The 23,233-nt window shown below is 48.3% G+C and overlaps 1 protein-coding gene across 3 annotated transcripts in view; it reads right to left on the bottom strand.

Annotated features, from left to right (window-relative positions):
• Window positions 1-17,864, bottom strand: part of wdr62 (WD repeat domain 62) — a 53,535-nt gene extending 35,671 nt beyond the window's left edge. For all 3 annotated transcript variants that reach the window (XM_075472708.1, XM_075472710.1, XM_075472711.1), the window contains exons 1-4: window positions 17,608-17,864; window positions 15,143-15,234; window positions 14,941-15,061; window positions 668-835 (exon numbers count right to left, since the gene is read on the bottom strand). In XM_075472708.1, the coding sequence (XP_075328823.1) occupies window positions 668-835; window positions 14,941-15,061; window positions 15,143-15,234; window positions 17,608-17,712 (486 nt within the window). In that variant the 5' untranslated portion in view covers window positions 17,713-17,864. The remainder of the gene's footprint in view (window positions 1-667; window positions 836-14,940; window positions 15,062-15,142; window positions 15,235-17,607) is intronic.
• Between the last annotated feature and the right edge of the window lie 5,369 nt (window positions 17,865-23,233).

Here is a 23,233-nt window from a genome sequence, read left to right as displayed (position 1 = left end):
GCAGTTTCAAGCTAACTACAACGAGGGTAGGTTCACTTCCTGTTTTCAAAACAAAAGCACCAATTGTATGGTAATGGCTTTCCCTATGATAAAAGGCAACGGGTATTTTATTTTGTGAAAATAACAGGAAGTGCGTTGCTCACTGCGGCTAGCTTTAGTAGCGCCGAATTCGTGGGAACAAAATTGTAAACAGCCGGTATTTTGTCAGGTTTTCAACACGTTGGGGATCTAATCGACTACTTTCTCACCTGAAAATGTTTCAAATGTTGCTAAAGTTTACAGAGTTTAGAGCTTAAGAGAAATCAGCTTCAGGCCGGCTGATTTCGGCTCGGGCAGGAGCCAAATGCATTGTGGGTAAACTCTCTGCATACTGTCTGATCGATCAGTATGCAGTATGCAGTATGTAGTATGCAGTATGTAGTATGTAGTATGCAGTATGCAGTATGTAGTATGCAGTATGCAGTATGTAGTATGCAGTATGTAGTATGCAGTATGCAGTATGCAGTATGTAGTATGCAGTATGCAGTATGTAGTATCGAACACAGCCACAGATAAAACTCAGAGGTCAAAGGTCATCACAGCTGAGAACTGGATGCTGCAGGCTCCCATCCCAGACGTGTGCATGTGTGTGTGTGTGCACGTGTGTGTGCACGTGTGCGGTCCTCACCCTCCAGTCCCACACGCTGACCGTCATGTCGTGCTGGTATCCCACGGAGACGATGTAGCAGCTGTTGGAGGAGAACGCCACGCAGGAAACTCCGTATTTGTGGGACTGCACCTCGGCCACCTGACCTCCACCCACCTCCCACACCCGCACGCAGGGCATGTGACCGCTCTGTAAACAATAAACAAACAGGGCATGTGACCGCTCTGTAAACAATAAACAAACAGGGCATGTGACCGTTCTGTAAACAATAAACAAACAGGGCATGTGACCGTTCTGTAAACAATAAACAAACAGGGCATGTGACCGCTCTGTAAACAACAAACAAACAGGGCATGTGACCGCTCTGTAAACAACAAACAAACAGGGCATGTGACCGCTCTGTAAACAACAAACAAACAAACAAATAGGGCATGTGACCGTTCTGTAAACAATAAACAAACAGGGCATGTGACCGCTCTGTAAACAAACAAACAAACAGGGCATGTGACCGCTCTGTAAACAAACAAACAAACAGGGCATGTGACCGCTCTGTAAACAAACAAACAAACAAACAGGGCATGTGACCGCTCTGTAAACAAACAAACAAACAAACAGACGGTGGCTGTGATAACTGGAGCATCAGTGAGACTTTTCTCCAGCTTTTAATAACATGCAGCCTCATAACTGAACTGTTTCAGTCCAGTTAGAGGAGCTGGGTTAGGTTTAGGGTTCACTGTGGCTTAGGGTTCACTGAGGGTTAGGGTTCATTGTGGGTTAGGTGTAGGGTTAGGGTTCACTGAGGGTTAGGTGTAGGGTTCACTGTGGGTTAGGGTTCACTGTGGGTTAGGTTTAGGGTTCACTGTGGGTTAGGGTTCACTGAGGGTTAGGGTTCACTGTGGGTTAGGGTTCACTGTGGGTTAAGTTTAGGGTTAGGGTTCACTGTGGGTTAGGTTTAGGGTTCACTGTGGGTTAAGTTTAGGGTTAGGGTTCACTGAGGGTTAGGTGTAGGGTTCACTGTGGGTTAAGTTTAGGGTTAGGGTTCACTGAGGGTTAGGTGTAGGGTTCACTGTGGGTTAAGTTTAGGGTTAGGGTTCATTGTGGGTTAGGTGTAGGGTTCACTGTGGGTTAGGGTTCACTGTGGGTTAGGTTTAGGGTTCACTGTGGGTTAAGTTTAGGGTTAGGGTTCATTGTGGGTTAGGTGTAGGGTTCACTGTGGGTTAAGTTTAGGGTTAGGGTTCACTGAGGGTTAGGTGTAGGGTTCACTGTGGGTTAGGGTTCACTGTGGGTTAGGTTTAGGGTTCACTGTGGGTTAAGTTTAGGGTTAGGGTTCACTGAGGGTTAGGTGTAGGGTTCACTGTGGGTTAGGGTTCACTGTGGGTTAGGGTTCATTGTGGGTTAGGTGTAGGGTTCACTGTGGGTTAGGTTTAGGGTTAGGGTTCACTGTGGGTTAGGGTTCACTGAGGGTTAGGGTTCATTGTGGGTTAGGTGTAGGGTTCACTGTGGGTTAAGTTTAGGGTTAGGGTTCACTGAGGGTTAGGGTTCAGGGTTCACTGTGGGTTAAGTTTAGGGTTCACTGTGGGTTAAGTTTAGGGTTAGGGTTCACTGAGGGTTAGGGTTCACTGAGGGTTAAGTTTAGGGTTAGGGTTCACTGAGGGTTAGGGTTCACTGAGGGTTAAGTTTAGGGTTAGGGTTCACTGTGGGTTAGGGTTCACTGAGGGTTAGGGTTCACTGAGGGTTAGGGTTCATTGTGGGTTAGGTGTAGGGTTCACTGTGGGTTAGGGTTCACTGTGGGTTAGGGTTCATTGTGGGTTAGGTGTAGGGTTCACTGTGGGTTAGGTTTAGGGTTAGGGTTCACTGTGGGTTAGGGTTCACTGAGGGTTAGGGTTCATTGTGGGTTAGGTGTAGGGTTCACTGTGGGTTAAGTTTAGGGTTAGGGTTCACTGAGGGTTAGGGTTCAGGGTTCACTGTGGGTTAAGTTTAGGGTTCACTGAGGGTTAAGTTTAGGGTTAGGGTTCACTGAGGGTTAAGTTTAGGGTTAGGGTTCACTGAGGGTTAAGTTTAGGGTTAGGGTTCACTGTGGGTTAAGTTTAGGGTTAGGGTTCACTGTGGGTTAGGTTTAGGGTTAGGTTTAGGGTTCACTGTGGGTTAGGGTTCACTGTGGGTTAGGTTTAGGGTTCACTGTGGGTTAGGTTTAGGGTTCACTGTGGGTTAGGGTTCGGGTTCACTGTGGGTTAGGTTTAGGGTTGGGTTTAGGGTTCACTGTGGGTTAGGTTTAGGGTTCACTGTGGGTTAGGTTTAGGGTTCACTGTGGGTTAGGTTTAGGGTTCACTGAGGGTTAGGTTTAGGGTTAACTTTGGGTTAGGTTTAGGGTTCACTGTGGGTTAGGTTTAGGGTTCACTGTGGGTTAGGGTTCGGGTTCACTGTGGGTTAGGGTTCGGGTTCACTGTGGGTTAGGTTTAGGGTTCACTGTGGGTTAGGTTTAGGGTTCACTGTGGGTTAGGGTTCGGGTTCACTGTGGGTTAAGTTTAGGGTTCACTGTGGGTTAGGTTTAGGGTTCACTGTGGGTTAGGGTTCGGGTTCACTGTGGGTTAGGTTTAGGGTTAGGTTTAGGGTTCACTGTGGGTTAGGGTTCACTGTGGGTTAGGTTTAGGGTTCACTGTGGGTTAGGTTTAGGGTTCACTGTGGGTTAGGTTTAGGGTTCACTGTGGGTTAGGTTTAGGGTTAGGTTTAGGGTTCACTGTGGGTTAGGGTTCACTGTGGGTTAGGTTTAGGGTTCACTGTGGGTTAGGGTTCACTGTGGGTTAGGTTTAGGGTTCACTGAGGGTTAAGTTTAGGGTTAACTTTGGGTTAGGTTTAGGGTTCGGGTTCACCGTGGGTTAGGGTTCACTGTGGAAGAAACCAGGAATTATCAGTCCCAGTTCTGATGAAACAAAGCCGTTAAAGGCTGTTAAAGGCCCTTAAACGCTGAAGGCTGTACTCGGGCACATTTAAATCCATCTCATGATGTTTGTCAGAGACTCAGCAGCTGGTGAAGCAGCATCTGTCACAGGAGGAGGAATGTTGACTGTTTTCATGTGACGCTCCAAACAGCCAAACACCAGCCTGGTGTCAGCAGCCGTCTGACTCACGGCTCGCTGCCCTACATCACAGCAGCTGGGCTCAGAAACACCCGACTGCAGAGGAAACGCTGCGCGGCGCCAGTTAGCTTAGCACGATAGCCCCACCAACCGCTCAGAGAGAAAGAACCCAAACTGAAGCCCAACATCTGCACCATGAGCAGCACAAAGAGAAGCCCAACGTCCAACTGAAGCAGCATCAAACCTGCGACCACACGGTCAGAGGACGGTTCAGTAACAGGCCGCCATCAGGGCGCCATCAACCATCAGGGCGCCATCAGGAAGGAAGGAAGGAAGGGAAGGAGGGAGGGAAGGAAAGAAGGTGTGGCAACCATCTTGAGGAGGGGGTTCTATTTATAAACTCTGGAGATATCATTTTGTGATTTTACCTATGATAGGAAGGAAGGAAGGAAGGAAGGAAGGAAGGAAGGAAGGAAGGAAGGAAGGAAGGAAGGAAGGAAGGCAGGCAGGAAGGATGGAAGGCAGGAAGGAAGGCAGGAAGGAAGGAAGGAAGGAAGGAAGGAAGGAAGGAAGGCAGGAAGGAAGGAAGGAAGGCAGGCAGGCAGGAAGGAAGGAAGGCAGGAAGGAAGGAAGGAAGGAAGGCAGGCAGGAAGGAAGGAAGGAAGGAAGGAAGGCAGGCAGGAAGGAAGGAAGGCAGGCAGGCAGGAAGGAAGGAAGGAAGGAAGGAAGGAAGGAAGGAAGGAAGGCAGGCAGGAAGGAAGGAAGGCAGGAAGGAAGGAAGGAAGGAAGGAAGGAAGGCAGGAAGGAAGGAAGGAAGGAAGGAAGGCAGGCAGGCAGGCAGGAAGGAAGGAAGGAAGGAAGGAAGGAAGGAAGGAAGGCAGGCAGGCAGGAAGGCAGGAAGGAAGGAAGGAAGGAAGGCAGGCAGGAAGGAAGGAAGGAAGGAAGGAAGGCAGGCAGGAAGGAAGGAAGGAAGGCAGGCAGGAAGGAAGGAAGGAAGGAAGGAAGGCAGGCAGGCAGGCAGGCAGGCAGGCAGGCAGGCAGGAAGGAAGGAAGGAAGGAAGGCAGGCAGGAAGGAAGGAAGGAAGGAAGGAAGGCAGGCAGGAAGGAAGGAAGGAAGGAAGGAAGGAAGGCAGGCAGGCAGGAAGGAAGGAAGGAAGGAAGGAAGGCAGGCAGGCAGGAAGGCAGGAAGGAAGGAAGGAAGGAAGGAAGGCAGGCAGGCAGGAAGGAAGGAAGGAAGGAAGGCAGGCAGGAAGGAAGGAAGGAAGGAAGGAAGGAAGGCAGGCAGGAAGGAAGGCAGGCAGGCAGGCAGGAAGGAAGGAAGGAAGGAAGGCAGGAAGGAAGGAAGGAAGGAAGGAAGGCAGGAAGGAAGGAAGGAAGGAGTGGCCACCACCCTGAGGAGGGGGTTCTATTTATAAACTCTGGAGATATCATTCTGTGATGTCATCATAGATGACATCACTGTGATGTCACTGATGACATTCCAACTTGTGAATATTGCTTTTGTGATGTCATAACGTTTCTGTGCTGTTGTCATCACATAATTGTGGAGCTGAAAACATTATTTCAGTCCGTTATTGATTTTCCTGAGAATGAATCCGTTCTTCATGTCGCTCAGTTTTACTGAAAAATGTCCCAGTTTCTGTCCATGACATCACAGAATGATATCTCCAGAGTATAAATAGAACCCCCTCCTCAGGGTGGGGGCCACACCTTTGTAACAATGCCACGACGCAGACGCAGACAGGCTTCTCGCCCCATCCGCAGACGCCGGAGAGTCCGTAGGGCCTCTGGTGTCCGCAGACGCAGGAGAGTCCGTAGGGCCTCTGGTGTCCGCAGACGCAGGAGAGTCCGTAGGGCCTCTGGTGTCCGCAGACGCAGGAGAGTCCGTAGGGCCTCTGGTGTCCGCAGACGCCGGAGAGTCCGTAGGGCCTCTGGTGTCCGCAGACGCAGGAGAGTCCGTAGGGCCTCTGGTGTCCGCAGACGCCGGAGAGTCCGTAGGGCCTCTGGTGTCCGCAGACGCCGGAGAGTCCGTAGGGCCTCTGGTGTCCGCAGACGCAGGAGAGTCCGTAGGGCCTCTGGTGTCCGCAGACGCAGGAGAGTCCGTAGGGCCTCTGGTGTCCGCAGACGCCGGAGAGTCCGTAGGGCCTCTGGTGTCCGCAGACGCAGGAGAGTCCGTAGGGCCTCTGGTGTCCGCAGACGCCGGAGAGTCCGTAGGGCCTCTGGTGTCCGCAGACGCCGGAGAGTCGCCCGACGCAGACGCTGATCGGCCTCACTTAGCATGTAGCATCAGCAGATCCCTGATCAGGGGTTTGAGTGGGTCCATCACTGGAGGGCAGGTTTTGGCAGGTCCAACCTTTTCAGTTATGTTGAAAGGACCAAATTTTAACATTCTCTTTTTATTCTTTTCTCACAATCATTCTGTAAACAGTAGCTTTTTTTAAACTCTTATTATTTGCTTTTCCCTGGTGGTTATGACCACTGAGACCCACTTTGTGCTCACACAGGACACATGCCTTTGAAAATGAATGGAATCTGCACTCGTATCAGGCACGTGTACAAAGTGTTGCCAACTTGGTCGATTTGCTGCCAGATTCGTCGACTTTTCAGCCCGTTGGCTCTTTTTTTTTTTTTTTTTCTTTTACAGAAAAGCCACTCAACAAATCTAACAACTACTGCCTGAGCTACTTCATAGGAAAGAAAGTTGCTATGGTTGCTCCACTCTGCTGTGTTGCTAGCTAATATCATAGTCCTTTATGACCTCACAAAGCAAGTGACATCATTACAAACCAGACCAAACCAAACCAGACCAAGTTAGCAGCACTGGACACAGGTCACTGATACAAGTGAACATTATAGTAACGCAGCAGCTTCAGACCTTCTGCGTTACATTAATGCACAGTCTCTCTTTGTGTGTGTGTATGTATGTATATATATATATATATTTATTTATATTAGGGCTGGGACTTTAGTGCGTTAATTTCGATTTATTAACTACACACATATTAGCGCGTTAAAAAAAAAAAACGCATTTTAATCGCACACTATAATTTTTTTTTTTTTTTTTTTTTAAATACAGACGGATGGAAGCGTCGACAAGAGCGTGGTTGTGTGCAGATTATGCAACAAGGAATTCGCGTATCACCGCAGCGTATCAAGCCCAGAGGCGGCGCTAAGGGGTTGCTTGTGGTTGCTATAGCAACCCCAAGAATGTGCACAGCTACCCCAACTTTGGGGCTAGAGGCAGGTTTACTGCTCACAAAGAACAGAAGTGCAGTGCAACAACGACAACAATATTAAGAAGTAAAGAATCACATATGTTGCTGCGTGGTAGCCTATCCCCGTTTTTCGTTCTTTAGCTGATAAATATACATATGAAAGGTATAAAACACCAGCTTTACTGGTGAAACGGCTATCCACATTGTTCCTAGATCTACAGTAGCTGTGGTGATGTCATTCTACAGTCAGCCAATCACGTCTGTTCTAAATTACCCGGGGAAATCGGAGGTCTAAAATAATATTTCCATAAAGCAGATTTATGAGATAAATAGAAACCCTATTTAATTGTATTCTCAGTTTAATTTGTTTTTGAATAGTCTACAGTTTTCCTCTCATTTTAGCACCTTATTCACTCATAACATAGCTAAACTGCAATTCTAAATGGATATTTGGCGATTTTGAGAATGTCCTTCTTCAAGTAACACAAATAAGGTAGGAAATCCCAGTTGTTTTTCATATGCTCGCCGAAACACTATTATCAAATAGTCTTCTTGTGACTTGGTTTGTTAGTCGACTCTAGGTGCTTGCAGTCTATCTGGAGCTACTTGCTAAGTAGCCTAGTGTCAGTGCAGTTAGCACCATCTTTTGAAAATAACGGACACACTTTTTACTTTATGTTAGGTTGCCAGCGTGCTTCCTCTGCCATAATGTGATGCGAGTAGATTGGCTTGAGTCGGCTATGTGTCGGCTGTGGCAGCGGACAGACTGGTGTGAGCAACCAGTTTGAACGTAATGTTGTGCCTGTGTGATTTAGCACTGTACGAGGCTACTGTTGGAAGCCCGCCGGGTAGAACTATCTCTTGAAAGTTGTCGCCTACAACTGTTGTGCGTCAGATAAGATGGAATAGAAAGTCCGCACTGTAGCTCATTCACTCCCAGCTCTTTTTTTCCAAGATGAAGTTGATCAAAACTTATTTGAGGAACACAGTGGGCAAAGTAGCCTTTGTGGATTGGCTATTTTATCCTTAGTGAACGGGCTATGAATGAATGAGATGGACAGGTATGCCTGTGTGTGCGTGTGGTTGCGTACACGGGCTGGGGCTGTCTGCCCCTGGACCTATGCAGCTGTTCCACCACAACGCACAGTGCGACATCTGTCTGCTTGTGAGCAGTAAGCTCCGCTGATAACTTAAAAGTTTACAGTATGCAAGGCTGCATGCAGACGGTGGAGTAATGGGTCAGTAACGTTGTTGCGTTGATGCAACCCCTCACATTCATGCAGCAACTGCATAGCAACCCCAACGAAAAATGGCTGGCGCCGCCGCTGATCAAGCCTCAAATATCACCTCAACGCTAAACATGTAGCAGCTAGCGTGGAAGCTAACGGGGGCCCAACGCAGCTTAACATCCCAGATTCTATATACTGTGTTTTCATGCTACATTCAGATTTCAAATAGGGATATGTTCTGTGTTTGTTGAAATATTGTTGAAAATGTTAATTTTCTAAAGGATAAAGTATATGCGATTAAAATGCGATTAATTAATTTCAAAGCCTGTAGTTAACGCGATTAAAAATTTTAATTGAGTCATAGCCCTAATAAATAAATAAATATATATCTATATCGTCGTAGGTTTGCACTTACAAGGAATCTGACTTGGTGTGGTTGGTACAGACGATATAGATATATATACAGAATCTAGCTATAACTATATATATATATATATAGAATCTAGATATAGATACAAAGAGAGACTGTGCATTAATGTAACGCAGAAGGTCTGAAGCTGCTGCGTTACTGTAATGTTCACTTGTATCAGTGACCTGTGTCCAGTGCTGCTAACTTGGTCTGGTCTGGTTTGGTTTAGTCTGGTCTGGTCTGGTCTGGTTTGGTTTGGTTTGGTCTGGTTTGGTTTGGTTTGGTTTGGTTTGGTTTGGTCTGGTTTGGTCTGGTCTGGTCTGGTCTGGTTTGGTTTGGTTTGGTCTGGTCTGGTCTGGTCTGGTCTGGTTTGGTTTAGTCTCTGGTCTGGTCTGGTCTGGTTTGGTCTGGTTTGGTCTGGTCTGGTCTGGTTTAGTCTGGTTTGGTCTGGTCTGGTTTAGTCTCTGGTCTGGTCTGGTCTGGTTTGGTCTGGTTTGGTCTGGTCTGGTCTGGTTTAGTCTGGTCTGGTTTAGTCTGGTTTGGTCTGGTCTGGTCTGGTCTGGTTTAGTCTGGTCTGGTTTAGTCTGGTTTGGTCTGGTCTGGTCTGGTTTAGTCTGGTCTGGTTTAGTCTGGTTTGGTCTGGTCTGGTCTGGTTTGGTTTAGTCTGGTCTGGTTTAGTCTGGTTTGGTCTGGTCTGGTCTGGTTTGGTTTAGTCTCTGGTCTGGTCTGGTCTGGTCTGGTCGGGTTTAGTCTGATCTGGTTTAGTCTGGTTTGGTCTGGTCTGGTCTGGTCTGGTTTGGTTTAGTCTCTGGTCTGGTCTGGTCTGGTTTGGTCTGGTCTGGTCTGGTCTGGTTTGGTCTGGTCTGGTTTGGTCTGGTCTGGTTTGGTTTGGTCTGGTTTGGTCTGGTCTGGTCTGGTTTGGTCTGGTCTGGTCTGGTTTGGTCTGGTCTGGTTTGGTCTGGTCTAGTCTGGTTTGGTCTGGTCTGGTCTGGTTTGGTTTGGTTTGGTCTGGTCTGGTCTGGTCTGGTCTGGTTTGGTTTGGTTTGGTTTGGTCTGGTCTGGTCTGGTTTGGTCTGGTTTAGTCTGGTTTGGTCTGGTTTGGTCTGGTCTAGTCTGGTTTGGTCTGGTCTAGTCTGGTTTGGTCTGGTTTGGTCTGGTCTGGTCTGGTCTAGTCTGGTTTGGTCTGGTCTGGTCTGGTTTGGTCTGGTTTGGTCTGGTCTGGTTTGGTCTGGTCTGGTTTGGTCTGGTCTGGTTTGGTCTGGTCTGGTCTGGTCTGGTTTGGTCTGGTCTGGTTTGGTCTGGTCTGGTTTGGTCTGGTCTGGTCTGGTCTGGTTTAGTCTGGTCTGGTTTAGTCTGGTTTGGTCTGGTCTGGTCTGGTTTAGTCTGGTCTGGTTTAGTCTGGTTTGGTCTGGTCTGGTCTGGTTTGGTTTAGTCTGGTCTGGTTTAGTCTGGTTTGGTCTGGTCTGGTCTGGTTTGGTTTAGTCTCTGGTCTGGTCTGGTCTGGTCTGGTCGGGTTTAGTCTGGTCTGGTTTAGTCTGGTTTGGTCTGGTCTGGTCTGGTCTGGTTTGGTTTAGTCTCTGGTCTGGTCTGGTCTGGTTTGGTTTAGTCTCTGGTCTGGTCTGGTCTGGTTTAGTCTCTGGTCTGGTCTGGTCTGGTTTAGTCTCTGGTCTGGTCTGGTCTGGTTTGGTCTGGTCTGGTCTGGTCTGGTTTGGTCTGGTCTGGTTTGGTCTGGTCTGGTCTGGTCTGGTTTGGTCTGGTCTGGTCTGGTCTGGTTTGGTTTGGTCTGGTTTGGTCTGGTCTGGTCTGGTTTGGTCTGGTCTAGTCTGGTTTGGTCTGGTCTGGTCTGGTTTGGTTTGGTTTGGTTTGGTCTGGTCTGGTCTGGTTTGGTCTGGTCTGGTTTGGTCTGGTTTAGTCTGGTTTGGTCTGGTCTGGTCTGGTCTGGTTTGGTTTGGTTTGGTTTGGTCTGGTCTGGTTTGGTCTGGTCTGGTTTGGTCTGGTTTAGTCTGGTTTGGTCTGGTTTGGTCTGGTCTAGTCTGGTTTGGTCTGGTTTAGTCTGGTTTGGTCTGGTCTAGTCTGGTTTGGTCTGGTCTAGTCTGGTTTGGTCTGGTCTGGTTTGGTCTGGTCTAGTCTGGTTTGGTCTGGTCTGGTCTGGTTTGGTCTGGTTTGGTCTGGTCTGGTTTGGTCTGGTCTGGTTTGGTCTGGTCTGGTTTGGTCTGGTCTGGTTTGGTCTGGTCTGGTCTGGTTTGGTCTGGTTTAGTCTGGTTTGGTCTGGTTTGGTCTGGTTTGGTCTGGTTTGGTCTGGTCTGGTTTGGTCTGGTCTGGTTTGGTCTGGTCTAGTCTGGTTTGGTCTGGTCTGGTCTGGTCTGGTCTGGTCTGGTTTGGTCTGGTTTAGTCTGGTTTGGTCTGGTTTGGTCTGGTTTGGTCTGGTTTGGTCTGGTCTGGTTTGGTCTGGTCTGGTTTGGTCTGGTCTAGTCTGGTTTGGTCTGGTCTGGTCTGGTCTGGTTTGGTTTGGTTTGGTCTGGTCTGGTTTGGTCAGGTCTGGTTTGGTCTGGTTTAGTCTGGTCTGGTCTGGTTTGGTCTGGTCTAGTCTGGTTTGGTCTGGTCTAGTCTGGTTTGGTCTGGTCTGGTTTGGTCTGGTCTGGTCTGGTCTGGTCTAGTCTGGTCTAGTCTGGTTTGGTCTGGTCTGGTCTGGTTTGGTCTGGTTTGGTCTGGTCTGGTTTGGTCTGGTCTGGTTTGGTCTGGTCTGGTTTGGTCTGGTCTGGTTTGGTCTGGTCTGGTCTGGTCTGGTTTGGTCTGGTCTGGTTTGGTCTGGTCTGGTTTGGTCTGGTCTGGTTTGGTCTGGTCTGGTTTGGTTTGGTCAGGTTTGGTCTGGTCTGGTTTGGTCTGGTCTGGTTTGGTCTGGTTTAGTCTGGTTTGGTCTGGTTTGGTCTGGTCTAGTCTGGTTTGGTCTGGTCTGGTCTGGTTTGGTCTGGTCTAGTCTGGTTTGGTCTGGTTTGGTCTGGTCTGGTTTGGTCTGGTCTGGTTTGGTCTGGTCTGGTTTGGTCTGGTCTGGTTTGGTCTGGTCTGGTCTGGTTTGGTCTGGTCTGGTTTGGTCTGGTTTAGTCTGGTTTGGTCTGGTTTGGTCTGGTCTAGTCTGGTTTGGTCTGGTCTGGTCTGGTTTGGTCTGGTCTAGTCTGGTTTGGTCTGGTTTGGTCTGGTCTGGTTTGGTCTGGTCTGGTTTGGTCTGGTCTGGTCTGGTCTGGTTTGGTCTGGTCTGGTTTGGTTTGGTCTGGTCTGGTCTGGTTTGGTCTGGTTTGGTCAGGTCTGGTTTGGTCTGGTTTGGTCTGGTCTGGTTTGGTCTGGTCTGGTCTGGTTTGGTCTGGTTTGGTCTGGTCTGGTCTGGTTTGGTCTGGTCTGGTTTGGTCTGGTTTAGTCTGGTTTGGTCTGGTTTGGTCTGGTCTAGTCTGGTTTGGTCTGGTCTAGTCTGGTTTGGTCTGGTTTGGTCTGGTCTGGTTTGGTCTGGTCTGGTCTGGTCTAGTCTGGTTTGGTCTGGTCTGGTCTGGTTTGGTCTGGTTTGGTCTGGTCTAGTCTGGTTTGGTCTGGTTTGGTCTGGTCTGGTTTGGTCTGGTTTGGTCTGGTCTGGTTTGGTCTGGTCTGGTTTGGTCTGGTCTGGTTTGGTCTGGTCTGGTTTGGTCTGGTCTGGTCAGGTTTGGTCTGGTCTGGTCTGGTCTGGTTTGGTCTGGTTTAGTCTGGTTTGGTCTGGTTTGGTCTGGTCTAGTCTGGTTTGGTCTGGTCTAGTCTGGTTTGGTCTGGTCTGGTTTGGTCTGGTTTGGTCTGGTTTGGTCTGGTCTGGTTTGGTCTGGTCTGGTCTGGTTTGGTCTGGTCTGGTTTGGTCTGGTCTGGTTTGGTCTGGTCTGGTTTGGTCTGGTCTGGTTTGGTCTGGTTTGGTCTGGTCTGGTCTGGTCTGGTTTGGTTTGGTTTGGTTTGGTCTGGTCTGGTTTGGTCAGGTCTGGTTTGGTCTGGTTTAGTCTGGTCTGGTCTGGTTTGGTCTGGTCTAGTCTGGTTTGGTCTGGTCTAGTCTGGTTTGGTCTGGTCTGGTTTGGTCTGGTCTGGTCTGGTCTAGTCTGGTTTGGTCTGGTCTGGTCTGGTTTGGTCTGGTTTGGTCTGGTCTGGTTTGGTCTGGTCTGGTTTGGTCTGGTCTGGTTTGGTCTGGTCTGGTCTGGTCTGGTTTGGTCTGGTCTGGTTTGGTCTGGTCTGGTTTGGTCTGGTCTGGTTTGGTCTGGTCTGGTTTGGTCTGGTTTGGTCAGGTTTGGTCTGGTCTGGTTTGGTCTGGTTTAGTCTGGTTTGGTCTGGTTTGGTCTGGTCTAGTCTGGTTTGGTCTGGTCTGGTCTGGTTTGGTCTGGTTTGGTCTGGTTTGGTCTGGTTTGGTCTGGTTTGGTCTGGTCTGGTTTGGTCTGGTCTGGTTTGGTCTGGTCTGGTCTGGTCTGGTCTGGTTTGGTCTGGTCTGGTTTGGTCTGGTCTGGTCTGGTTTGGTCTGGTTTGGTCAGGTCTGGTTTGGTCTGGTTTGGTCTGGTCTGGTTTGGTCTGGTCTGGTCTGGTTTGGTCTGGTTTGGTCTGGTCTGGTCTGGTTTGGTTTGGTTTGGTTTGGTCTGGTCTGGTTTGGTCTGGTCTGGTTTGGTCTGGTTTAGTCTGGTTTGGTCTGGTTTGGTCTGGTCTAGTCTGGTTTGGTCTGGTCTAGTCTGGTTTGGTCTGGTTTGGTCTGGTCTGGTTTGGTCTGGTCTGGTCTGGTCTAGTCTGGTTTGGTCTGGTCTGGTCTGGTTTGGTCTGGTTTGGTCTGGTTTGGTCTGGTCTGGTCTAGTCTGGTTTGGTCTGGTTTGGTCTGGTCTGGTTTGGTCTGGTTTGGTCTGGTCTGGTTTGGTCTGGTCTGGTTTGGTCTGGTCTGGTTTGGTCTGGTCTGGTTTGGTCTGGTCTGGTCAGGTTTGGTCTGGTCTGGTTTGGTCTGGTCTGGTCTGGTTTGGTCTGGTCTGGTTTGGTCTGGTTTGGTCTGGTTTAGTCTGGTTTGGTCTGGTTTGGTCTGGTCTAGTCTGGTTTGGTCTGGTCTAGTCTGGTTTGGTCTGGTCTGGTTTGGTCTGGTTTGGTCTGGTTTGGTCTGGTCTGGTTTGGTCTGGTCTGGTTTGGTCTGGTCTGGTCTGGTTTGGTCTGGTCTGGTTTGGTCTGGTCTGGTTTGGTCTGGTCTGGTTTGGTCTGGTCTGGTTTGGTCTGGTTTGGTCAGGTCTGGTTTGGTCTGGTTTGGTCTGGTCTGGTTTGGTCTGGTCTGGTCTGGTTTGGTCTGGTCTGGTTTGGTCTGGTTTGGTCTGGTTTGGTCTGGTTTAGTCTGGTCTGGTCTAGTCTGGTTTGGTCTGGTCTGGTTTGGTCTGGTTTGGTCTGGTTTGGTCTGGTTTGGTCTGGTTTGGTCTGGTTTGGTCTGGTTTGGTCTGGTCTGGTTTGGTCTGGTCTGGTTTGGTCTGGTCTGGTCTGGTTTGGTCTGGTCTGGTTTGGTCTGGTCTGGTTTGGTCTGGTTTGGTCAGGTCTGGTTTGGTCTGGTTTGGTCTGGTCTGGTTTGGTCTGGTCTGGTTTGGTCTGGTCTGGTCTGGTCTGGTCTGGTTTGGTCTGGTTTGGTCTGGTCTGGTTTGGTCTGGTCTGGTTTGGTCTGGTTTGGTCTGGTTTGGTCTGGTTTGGTCTGGTCTGGTCTGGTTTGGTTTGGTCTGGTCTGGTTTGTCACCAGATTGAACTACTTCTCAGATCCCCTCAGTAACTTCCAGCAGCAATCTTTCAAAAAAAGCGACCTGCAACAAATCCAGCAACTATTGCCTAAGCTGCTCTCCATAGAAAAGGGACGTGCCAAGGTTGCTCCATGATGGTGGGATGCAGCTGTGTGAGCTGCACAGGGCAGGATCTGCATCTGCTTCAATGATATCGGCATAATTCAGCGGTCGTCATCGTATGATGCCACTGATGACCAAAGAAATTGGATGCCAACAAGTTGTTATGCCCATGATGGTTGAAAACTACGGTTTAGTAGAAACCTTCAAGCTTTGGCCGCCATCAGAAAATGTTCTTAAATGATGTTGCTGATATGGGATGTCACACAGCTTCATGTCAAAAGAGGCGAACTGTCCCTTTAAAGAGGCGAACTGTCCCTTTAAAGAGGCGAACTGTCCCTTTAAAGAGGCGAACTGTCCCTTTAAAGCGGCGAACTGTCCCTTTAAAGAGGCGAACTGTCCCTTTAAAGAGGCGAACTGTCCCTTTAAAGAGGCGAACTGTCCCTTTAAAGAGGCGAACTGTCCCTTTAACCGAAGCCCTGTTGGAACACGGCGTGTTGTTCCCCAGCTGGGGCTCGGCTCACCTCACCGGTCACCAGGTGTTTTCCATCGTGAGAAAAGGCCAGAGCCGTGAAGGGCTTCCTGCAGACGTTGATGACGTGCGTCTGCTTGTTCTTCTTCGGGTGAAGCAGCACCACGACACACCTGAAACATAAAACAGGGGCCTCAGTTCTCTGAGGGGGGGGTTACCCCAAATATGGGCAGCTTAAAGGGGGCGGGGCTTACCCTGCAGGATAAGCAATGAGTCCAGAGTTGGGGTCAGAGGTCAAACTGCTGCTGCTGATGGTGCTGACGCCAAGAACCTTCTCCAGAATCACCTGAAACACACACCAGAGTCCAGTAAAAAAACCTGACATTCTGCATCAGACACCACCTGAAACACACACCAGAGTCCAGTCAAAAAACCTGACATTCTGCATCAGACATCACCTGAAACACACACCAGAGTCCATTAAAAAAACCTGACATTCTGCATCAGACATCACCTGAAACACACACCAGAGTCCAGTCAAAAAACCTGACATTCTGCATCAGACACCACCTGAAACACACACCAGAGTCCATTAAAAAAACCTGACATTCTGCATCAGACATCACCTGAAACACACACCAGAGTCCATTAAAAAAACCTGACATTCTGCATCAGACATCACCTGAAACACACACCAGAGTCCATTAAAAAAAAAACAAAAAAAACCTGACATTCTGCATCAGACATCACCTGAAACACACACCAGAGTCCATTAAAAAAACCTGACATTCTGCATCAGACATCACCTGAAACACACACCAGAGTCCATTAAAAAAACCTGACATTCTGCATCAGACATCACCTGAAACACACACCAGAGTCCATTAAAAAAACCTGACATTCTGCATCAGACATCACCTGAAACACACACCAGAGTCCATTAAAAAAACCTGACATTCTGCATCAGACATCACCTGAAACACACACCAGAGTCCATTCAAAAAACCTGACATTCTGCATCAGACACCACCTGAAACACACACCAGAGTCCATTCAAAAAAACAAAAAAAAAACAAAAACCTGACATTCTGCATCAGACATCACCTGAAACACACACCAGGGTCCATTAAAAAAACCTGACATTCTGCATCAGACATCACCTGAAACACACACCAGAGTCCATTAAAAAAACCTGACATTCTGCATCAGACATCACCTGAAACACACACCAGAGTCCATTAAAAAAACCTGACATTCTGCATCAGACATCACCTGAAACACACACCAGAGTCCATTAAAAAAACCTGACATTCTGCATCAGACATCACCTGAAACACACACCAGAGTCCATTAAAAAAACCTGACATTCTGCATCAGACATCACCTGAAACACACACCAGAGTCCAGTCAAAAAACCTGACATTCTGCATCAGACATCACCTGAAACACACACCAGAGTCCATTAAAAAAACCTGACATTCTGCATCAGACATCACCTGAAACACACACCAGAGTCCAGTCAAAAAACCTGACATTCTGCATCAGACACCACCTGAAACACACACCAGAGTCCATTAAAAAAACCTGACATTCTGCATCAGACATCACCTGAAACACACACCAGAGTCCATTAAAAAAACCTGACATTCTGCATCAGACATCACCTGAAACACACACCAGAGTCCAGTCAAAAAACCTGACATTCTGCATCAGACACCACCTGAAACACACACCAGAGTCCATTAAAAAAACCTGACATTCTGCATCAGACATCACCTGAAACACACACCAGAGTCCATTAAAAAAACCTGACATTCTGCATCAGACATCACCTGAAACACACACCAGAGTCCATTAAAAAAACCTGACATTCTGCATCAGACATCACCTGAAACACACACCAGAGTCCATTAAAAAAAAAACAAAAAAAACCTGACATTCTGCATCAGACATCACCTGAAACACACACCAGAGTCCAGTCAAAAAACCTGACATTCTGCGTCAGACATCACCTGAAACACACACCAGAGTCCATTCAAAAAACCTGACATTCTGCATCAGACATCACCTGAAACACACACCAGAGTCCATTCAAAAAACCTGACATTCTGCATCAGACACCACCTGAAACACACACCAGAGTCCATTAAAAAAACCTGACATTCTGCATCAGACACCACCTGAAACACACACCAGAGTCCATTAAAAAAACCTGACATTCTGCATCAGACACCACCTGAAACACACACCTGGGCCCAGATGTTGGGCTCAAAATGAACCTTTAAAATCAATATTTAAGGTTTTATGAGGCCTTAACTTCGTGTTAATGATGTAAGATTTATTAGAAAAGACAGAAACACGCCATCTTACATTAAGCAGAGAGCCAACCTGCTGCTCAGTTTGTGGGTTTTAACGGTTTAAAGCGACACAGAAAGTGCAGGGTCACAGATTTCCTCTTTACACCGGTGGCCTACTTGTTTTCCCTTCTGTTGTCTAAACGTTAGCTTGAGAAAACTTGATGATTTTATGATTTAAAGAACTTAATTCAGAGCCCAAAAGATCAGATTAAAGTTACTTTAACGATCGTTAACTTGAGTTTTTAGGTAGATAAAAGTGAGCTCTGCTGTCAAACTTCCACAAACTCCCACAAACTCGGGCCGGGCTAACGGAACAAGGTGCTAACGGAACAAGGTGCTAACGGTTAGCTCGGAGTGTTTACCCGGCTGCTGGAGCTCCTCTTCGGCTGGCTCTGGCGGCTCTTCCTGCCCGCTGGCTGCCTCCTCTTGGCGGTGATGGCAGAACCACGGCCCGCTCCCTCAGCCATGACACCGGTCTCACTTTAGTTTAAAACTTAATTTATCTGAATGATGACCCGCTGCTGTGAACCATGAGCGGATCGGCTGGTTAAAACTACCTGCTGATGTTACTGATAAAGCGGGGACAACAGTTAGCTTTCATGCTAACTGTAGCCGGAAGAAATCTGATACTTTAATAACTGCGGCGGACTCTGGTTCAAATTGAGCCCCGCCCACTCATTGAAAATCTAACCAATGGGCTCCAAGGGATTGTTCTGACGTCACCAAAGCAGCAAATAAACAGCCTGCAAAGAATTCATATCCCGCCCACAAACCGCGAAACATCCAATCAATGTCCAGGCAATTAAAGCACGTTCAAAAAAATTATATAAAAACATTCGGTTTGATAATAATAATTATAAAAATAATAATAATTGTTATAATTATAATCATTGTTATAATAATAATAATAAAAACTATCATGAATTTATTATTATTATTATTTTATAATTCATTATGAATAATAATTATTATATATATTATAATAATAATAGTTATTATTTTTATAATAATTATTATATATATTATAATAATAATTGTTATTATTATAATTATTGTTATAATGATAACAATAATAATAATAATAACTATAATGAATTTATTATAATTTTTATTCTATAATTAATTATAAATAATAATAATTATTATTATATATTATAATAATAATAATTGTTATAATTATTATAATAATAGTAATAACAACTATCATGAATAATTATAGCAGGAGGATTACGTAGGATTAAAAACGCTGTTACAGCCACATGTTTCACTCCTTGGGGTTTCAAACATTAACTGTTTATTGTACAAAGCGTTGTTTCAGTGCTCCATGAGCAGTGAAGATCAAAGTGATGCCTCCTCATGTATTCACACATCAACACTCTGCTACTTTCTGTTCAGCTGGACTCACACCTGGTTACTGATGTCAGCAGAACTTTCCATAACGAGGTCAGAGAGCAGCATCACAGTAAACCCCGAACACGGTCTGCAGGAGAACTCAGGCCTGTTGGAGTGTTTTCAGCTCAGCGTCCGCCCGACGGCTGCTGCCTGAAACCAAGGGCGGCGACGAAGGTGGTCAGACTCAGCACCAGGAAAACCAGAGTGAAGATGAGCACTGGTGTAAACACTGAAACTGAAGCAGAATCAGCAGAAACAGAAAGCACAGAGTCGTCGGTAAAAGAATCATTAGATGTAACCTGTACCCCTGTACACCCGTACCCCTATACCCCAGTACACCTGTACACCTATACCCCCGTACCCCTGTACACCTATACCCCCGTACCCCTGTACACCCGTACCCCTATACCCCCGTACACCTATACACCTATACCCCCGTACCCCTGTACACCTATACACCTATACCCCCGTACCCCTGTACACCTATACCCCCGTACCCCTGTACACCTATACACCTATACCCCCGTACCCCTGTACACCTGTACACCTATACACCTATACCCCCGTATCCCTGTACACCTGTACACCTATACCCCCGTACACCTGTACACCTATACACCTATACACCTATACCCCCGTATCCCTGTACACCTGTACACCTATACCCCCGTACACCTGTAAACCCGTACCCCTGTACCTCCGTATCCCTGTACACCCCTACTACTGTACCCCTGTAAACCCGTACCCATGTACCCCCGTACCCCTGTAAACCCGTACCCCTGTAAACCCGTAACCCCGTAAACCCGTAACCCTGTACACCGATACACCTGTACTACTGTACACCTATACCCCCGTACCCCTGTACCCCGTACCCCTGTACCCCGTACACATGCAACCCTCGTACACATGTAACCCCGTACCCCTGTACCCCGTACACATGTAACCCTCGTACACATGTAACCCCGTACACCTGTAACCCCGTACACATGTAACCCCGTACATCTGTAACCCCGTACACATGTAACCCTCATACACATGTAACCCCGTACACATGTAACCCCGTACACATGTAACCCTCGTACACCTGCAACCCCGTACCCCTGTACCCCGTACCCCTGTACCCCGTACACCTGTAACCCTCGTACACATGTAACCCCGTACACCTGTAACCCCGTACACATGTAACCCCGTACACATGTAACCCCGTACACATGTAACCCCGTACATCTGTAACCCCGTACACATGTAACCCTGTACACATGTAAGCTCGTACATCTGTAACCCCGTACACATGTAATCCCGTACACATGTAACCTCGTACATATGTACCTCCGTACACCTGTACCCCCGTACATATGTAACCTTGTACCGCTGTAACCCCGTAAACCTGTACCCTCGTATCGCTGTCACCCTGTACACCTGTACCCCCGTACACATGTAACCCCGTACCGCTGTAACCCCGTACACCTGTACCCTCGTACACCTGTAACCCCGTACACCTGTACCCACGTACACCTGTAACCCCGTACACTAGTACCCCTGTAAACCCGTACCCCTGTACCTCCGTATCCCTGTACACCCGTACCCCTGTACCCCTATACACCCGTACCCCTGTACACCGATACACCTGTACTACTGTACACCTATACCCCCGTACCCCCGTAAACCCGTAAACCCGTACACCCGTACCCCTGTACACCTGTACCCCTGTACCCCTATACCCCTGTCACCCCGTACCCCTGTAACCTCATACATCTGTACCCCTGTACACCTGTACCCCCGTACACATGTAACCCGGTACACCTGTAACCTCATACATCTCTACCCCCGTACACCTGTAACCTCATAGACCTGTACCCCCGTACACATGTAACCCTGTACACCTGTAACCTCGTACACATGTAACCTTGTACCGCTGTAACCCCATACACCTGTACCCACATACACTTGTACCCTCGTGAACATGTAACCCCGTACACCTGTAACCTCATACATCTGTACCCCTGTACACCTGTACCCCCGTACACCTGTACCCCCGTACACCTGTACCCCGTACACATGTAACCCCGTACACCTGTAACCTCATACATCTGTACCCCTGTACACCTGTACCCCCGTACACCTGTAACATCGTACACATGTAACCCCGTACACATGTACCCCCGTACACCTGTAACATCGTACACATGTAACCCCGTACACCTGTAACGTTGTACATCTGTAACCCCGTACACCTGTACCCTCTTACACCTGTACCCACGTACACCTGTACCCACGTACACATGTAACCTTGTACCGCTGTAACCCCGTACACCTGTACCCTCTTACACCTGTACCCACGTACACCTGTAACCCTGTACCGCTGTAACCCCGTACATCTGTAACCCCGTACACGTGTAACTCCGTACATCTGTAACCCCGTATATCTGTACCCCCGTACACCTGTAACCTCGTACACATGTAACCCCGTACACCTGTAACCTCGTACACCTGTAACCCCGTACACATGTAACGTTGTACATATGTACCTCCGTACACCTGTACCCCTGTACCCCTATACCCCTGTCACCCCGTACCCCTGTAACCTCATACATCTGTACCCCTGTACACCTGTACCCCCGTACACATGTAACCCGGTACACCTGTAACCTCATACATCTCTACCCCCGTACACCTGTAACCTCATAGACCTGTACCCCCGTACACATGTAACCCTGTACACCTGTAACCTCGTACACATGTAACCTTGTACCGCTGTAACCCCATACACCTGTACCCACATACACTTGTACCCTCGTGAACATGTAACCCCGTACACCTGTAACCTCATACATCTGTACCCCTGTACACCTGTACCCCCGTACACCTGTACCCCCGTACACCTGTACCCCGTACACATGTAACCCCGTACACCTGTAACCTCATACATCTGTACCCCTGTACACCTGTACCCCCGTACACCTGTAACATCGTACACATGTAACCCCGTACACATGTACCCCCGTACACCTGTAACATCGTACACATGTAACCCCGTACACCTGTAACGTTGTACATCTGTAACCCCGTACACCTGTACCCTCTTACACCTGTACCCACGTACACCTGTACCCACGTACACATGTAACCTTGTACCGCTGTAACCCCGTACACCTGTACCCTCTTACACCTGTACCCACGTACACCTGTAACCCTGTACCGCTGTAACCCCGTACATCTGTAACCCCGTACACGTGTAACTCCGTACATCTGTAACCCCGTATATCTGTACCCCCGTACACCTGTAACCTCGTACACATGTAACCCCGTACACCTGTAACCTCGTACACCTGTAACCCCGTACACATGTAACGTTGTACATATGTACCTCCGTACACCTGTACCCCCGTACACCTGTAACCTTGTACCGCTGTAACCCCGTACACCTGTACCCTCTTACACCTGTATCCACGTACACCTGTACCCACGTACACCTGTAACCCGTACACCTGTAACCCGTACACCTGTACCCACGTACACCTGTACCCCCGTACACATGTAACCCTGTACCGCTGTAACCCCGTACACCTGTAACCTCGTACACATGTACCCCCGTACACATGTAACTTCGTACACCTGTAACCCCGTACACATGTACCCCCGTACACCTGTAACCCCGTACATCTGTAACCTCGTACACATGTAACCTCGTACACCTGTAACCTCGTACACCTGTAACCTCGTACACCTGTAACCCCGTACACCTGTAACCTCGTACACATGTAACCCCGTACACCTGTAACCCCGTACACATGTACCCCCGTACACCTGTAACCCCGTACATCTGTAACCCCGTACACATGTACCCTCGTACACCTGTAACCTCGTACACCTGTAACCCCGTACACCTGTAACCTCGTACACATGTACCTTCGTACACCTGTAACCTCGTACACCTGTAACCCCGTACACCTGTAACCTCGTACACATGTACCCCCGTACACCTGTAACCCCGTACACATGTAACCCCGTACACCTGTAACGTTGTACACATGTACCCCCGTACACCTGTAACCTCGTACACATGTAACCCCGTACACATGTAACCCCGTACACATGTAACCCCGTACACCTGTACCCTCTTACACCTGTACCCACGTACACCTGTACCCACGTACACCTGTACCCCCGTACACATGTAACCCTGTACCGCTGTAACCCCGTACATCTGTAACCCCGTACATCTGTAACCCTGTACACCTGTAACTCCGTACATCTGTAACCCCGTACATCTGTACCCCCGTACACCTGTAACCTCGTACACCTGTAACCCCGTACACATGTAACGTTGTAAATCTGTAACCCCGTACACATGTAACCTTGTACCGCTGTAACCCCGTACACCTGTACCCTCTTACACCTGTACCCACGTACACCTGTACCCTCTTACACCTGTACCCACGTACACCTGTACCCACGTACACCATTAACCGTACACCTGTACCCACGTACACCTGTAACCCGTACACCTGTAACCCCGTACACATGTACCCCCGTACACCTGTAACCTCGTACATCTGTAACCTCGTACATCTGTAACCTCGTACATCTGTAACC

The sequence above is a fragment of the Odontesthes bonariensis genome, chromosome 9 (assembly GCF_027942865.1).
Source record: "Odontesthes bonariensis isolate fOdoBon6 chromosome 9, fOdoBon6.hap1, whole genome shotgun sequence".
Lineage (NCBI taxonomy): Eukaryota > Metazoa > Chordata > Actinopteri > Atheriniformes > Atherinopsidae > Odontesthes > Odontesthes bonariensis.
This window is presented reverse-complemented; position numbering and strand designations above follow the sequence as displayed.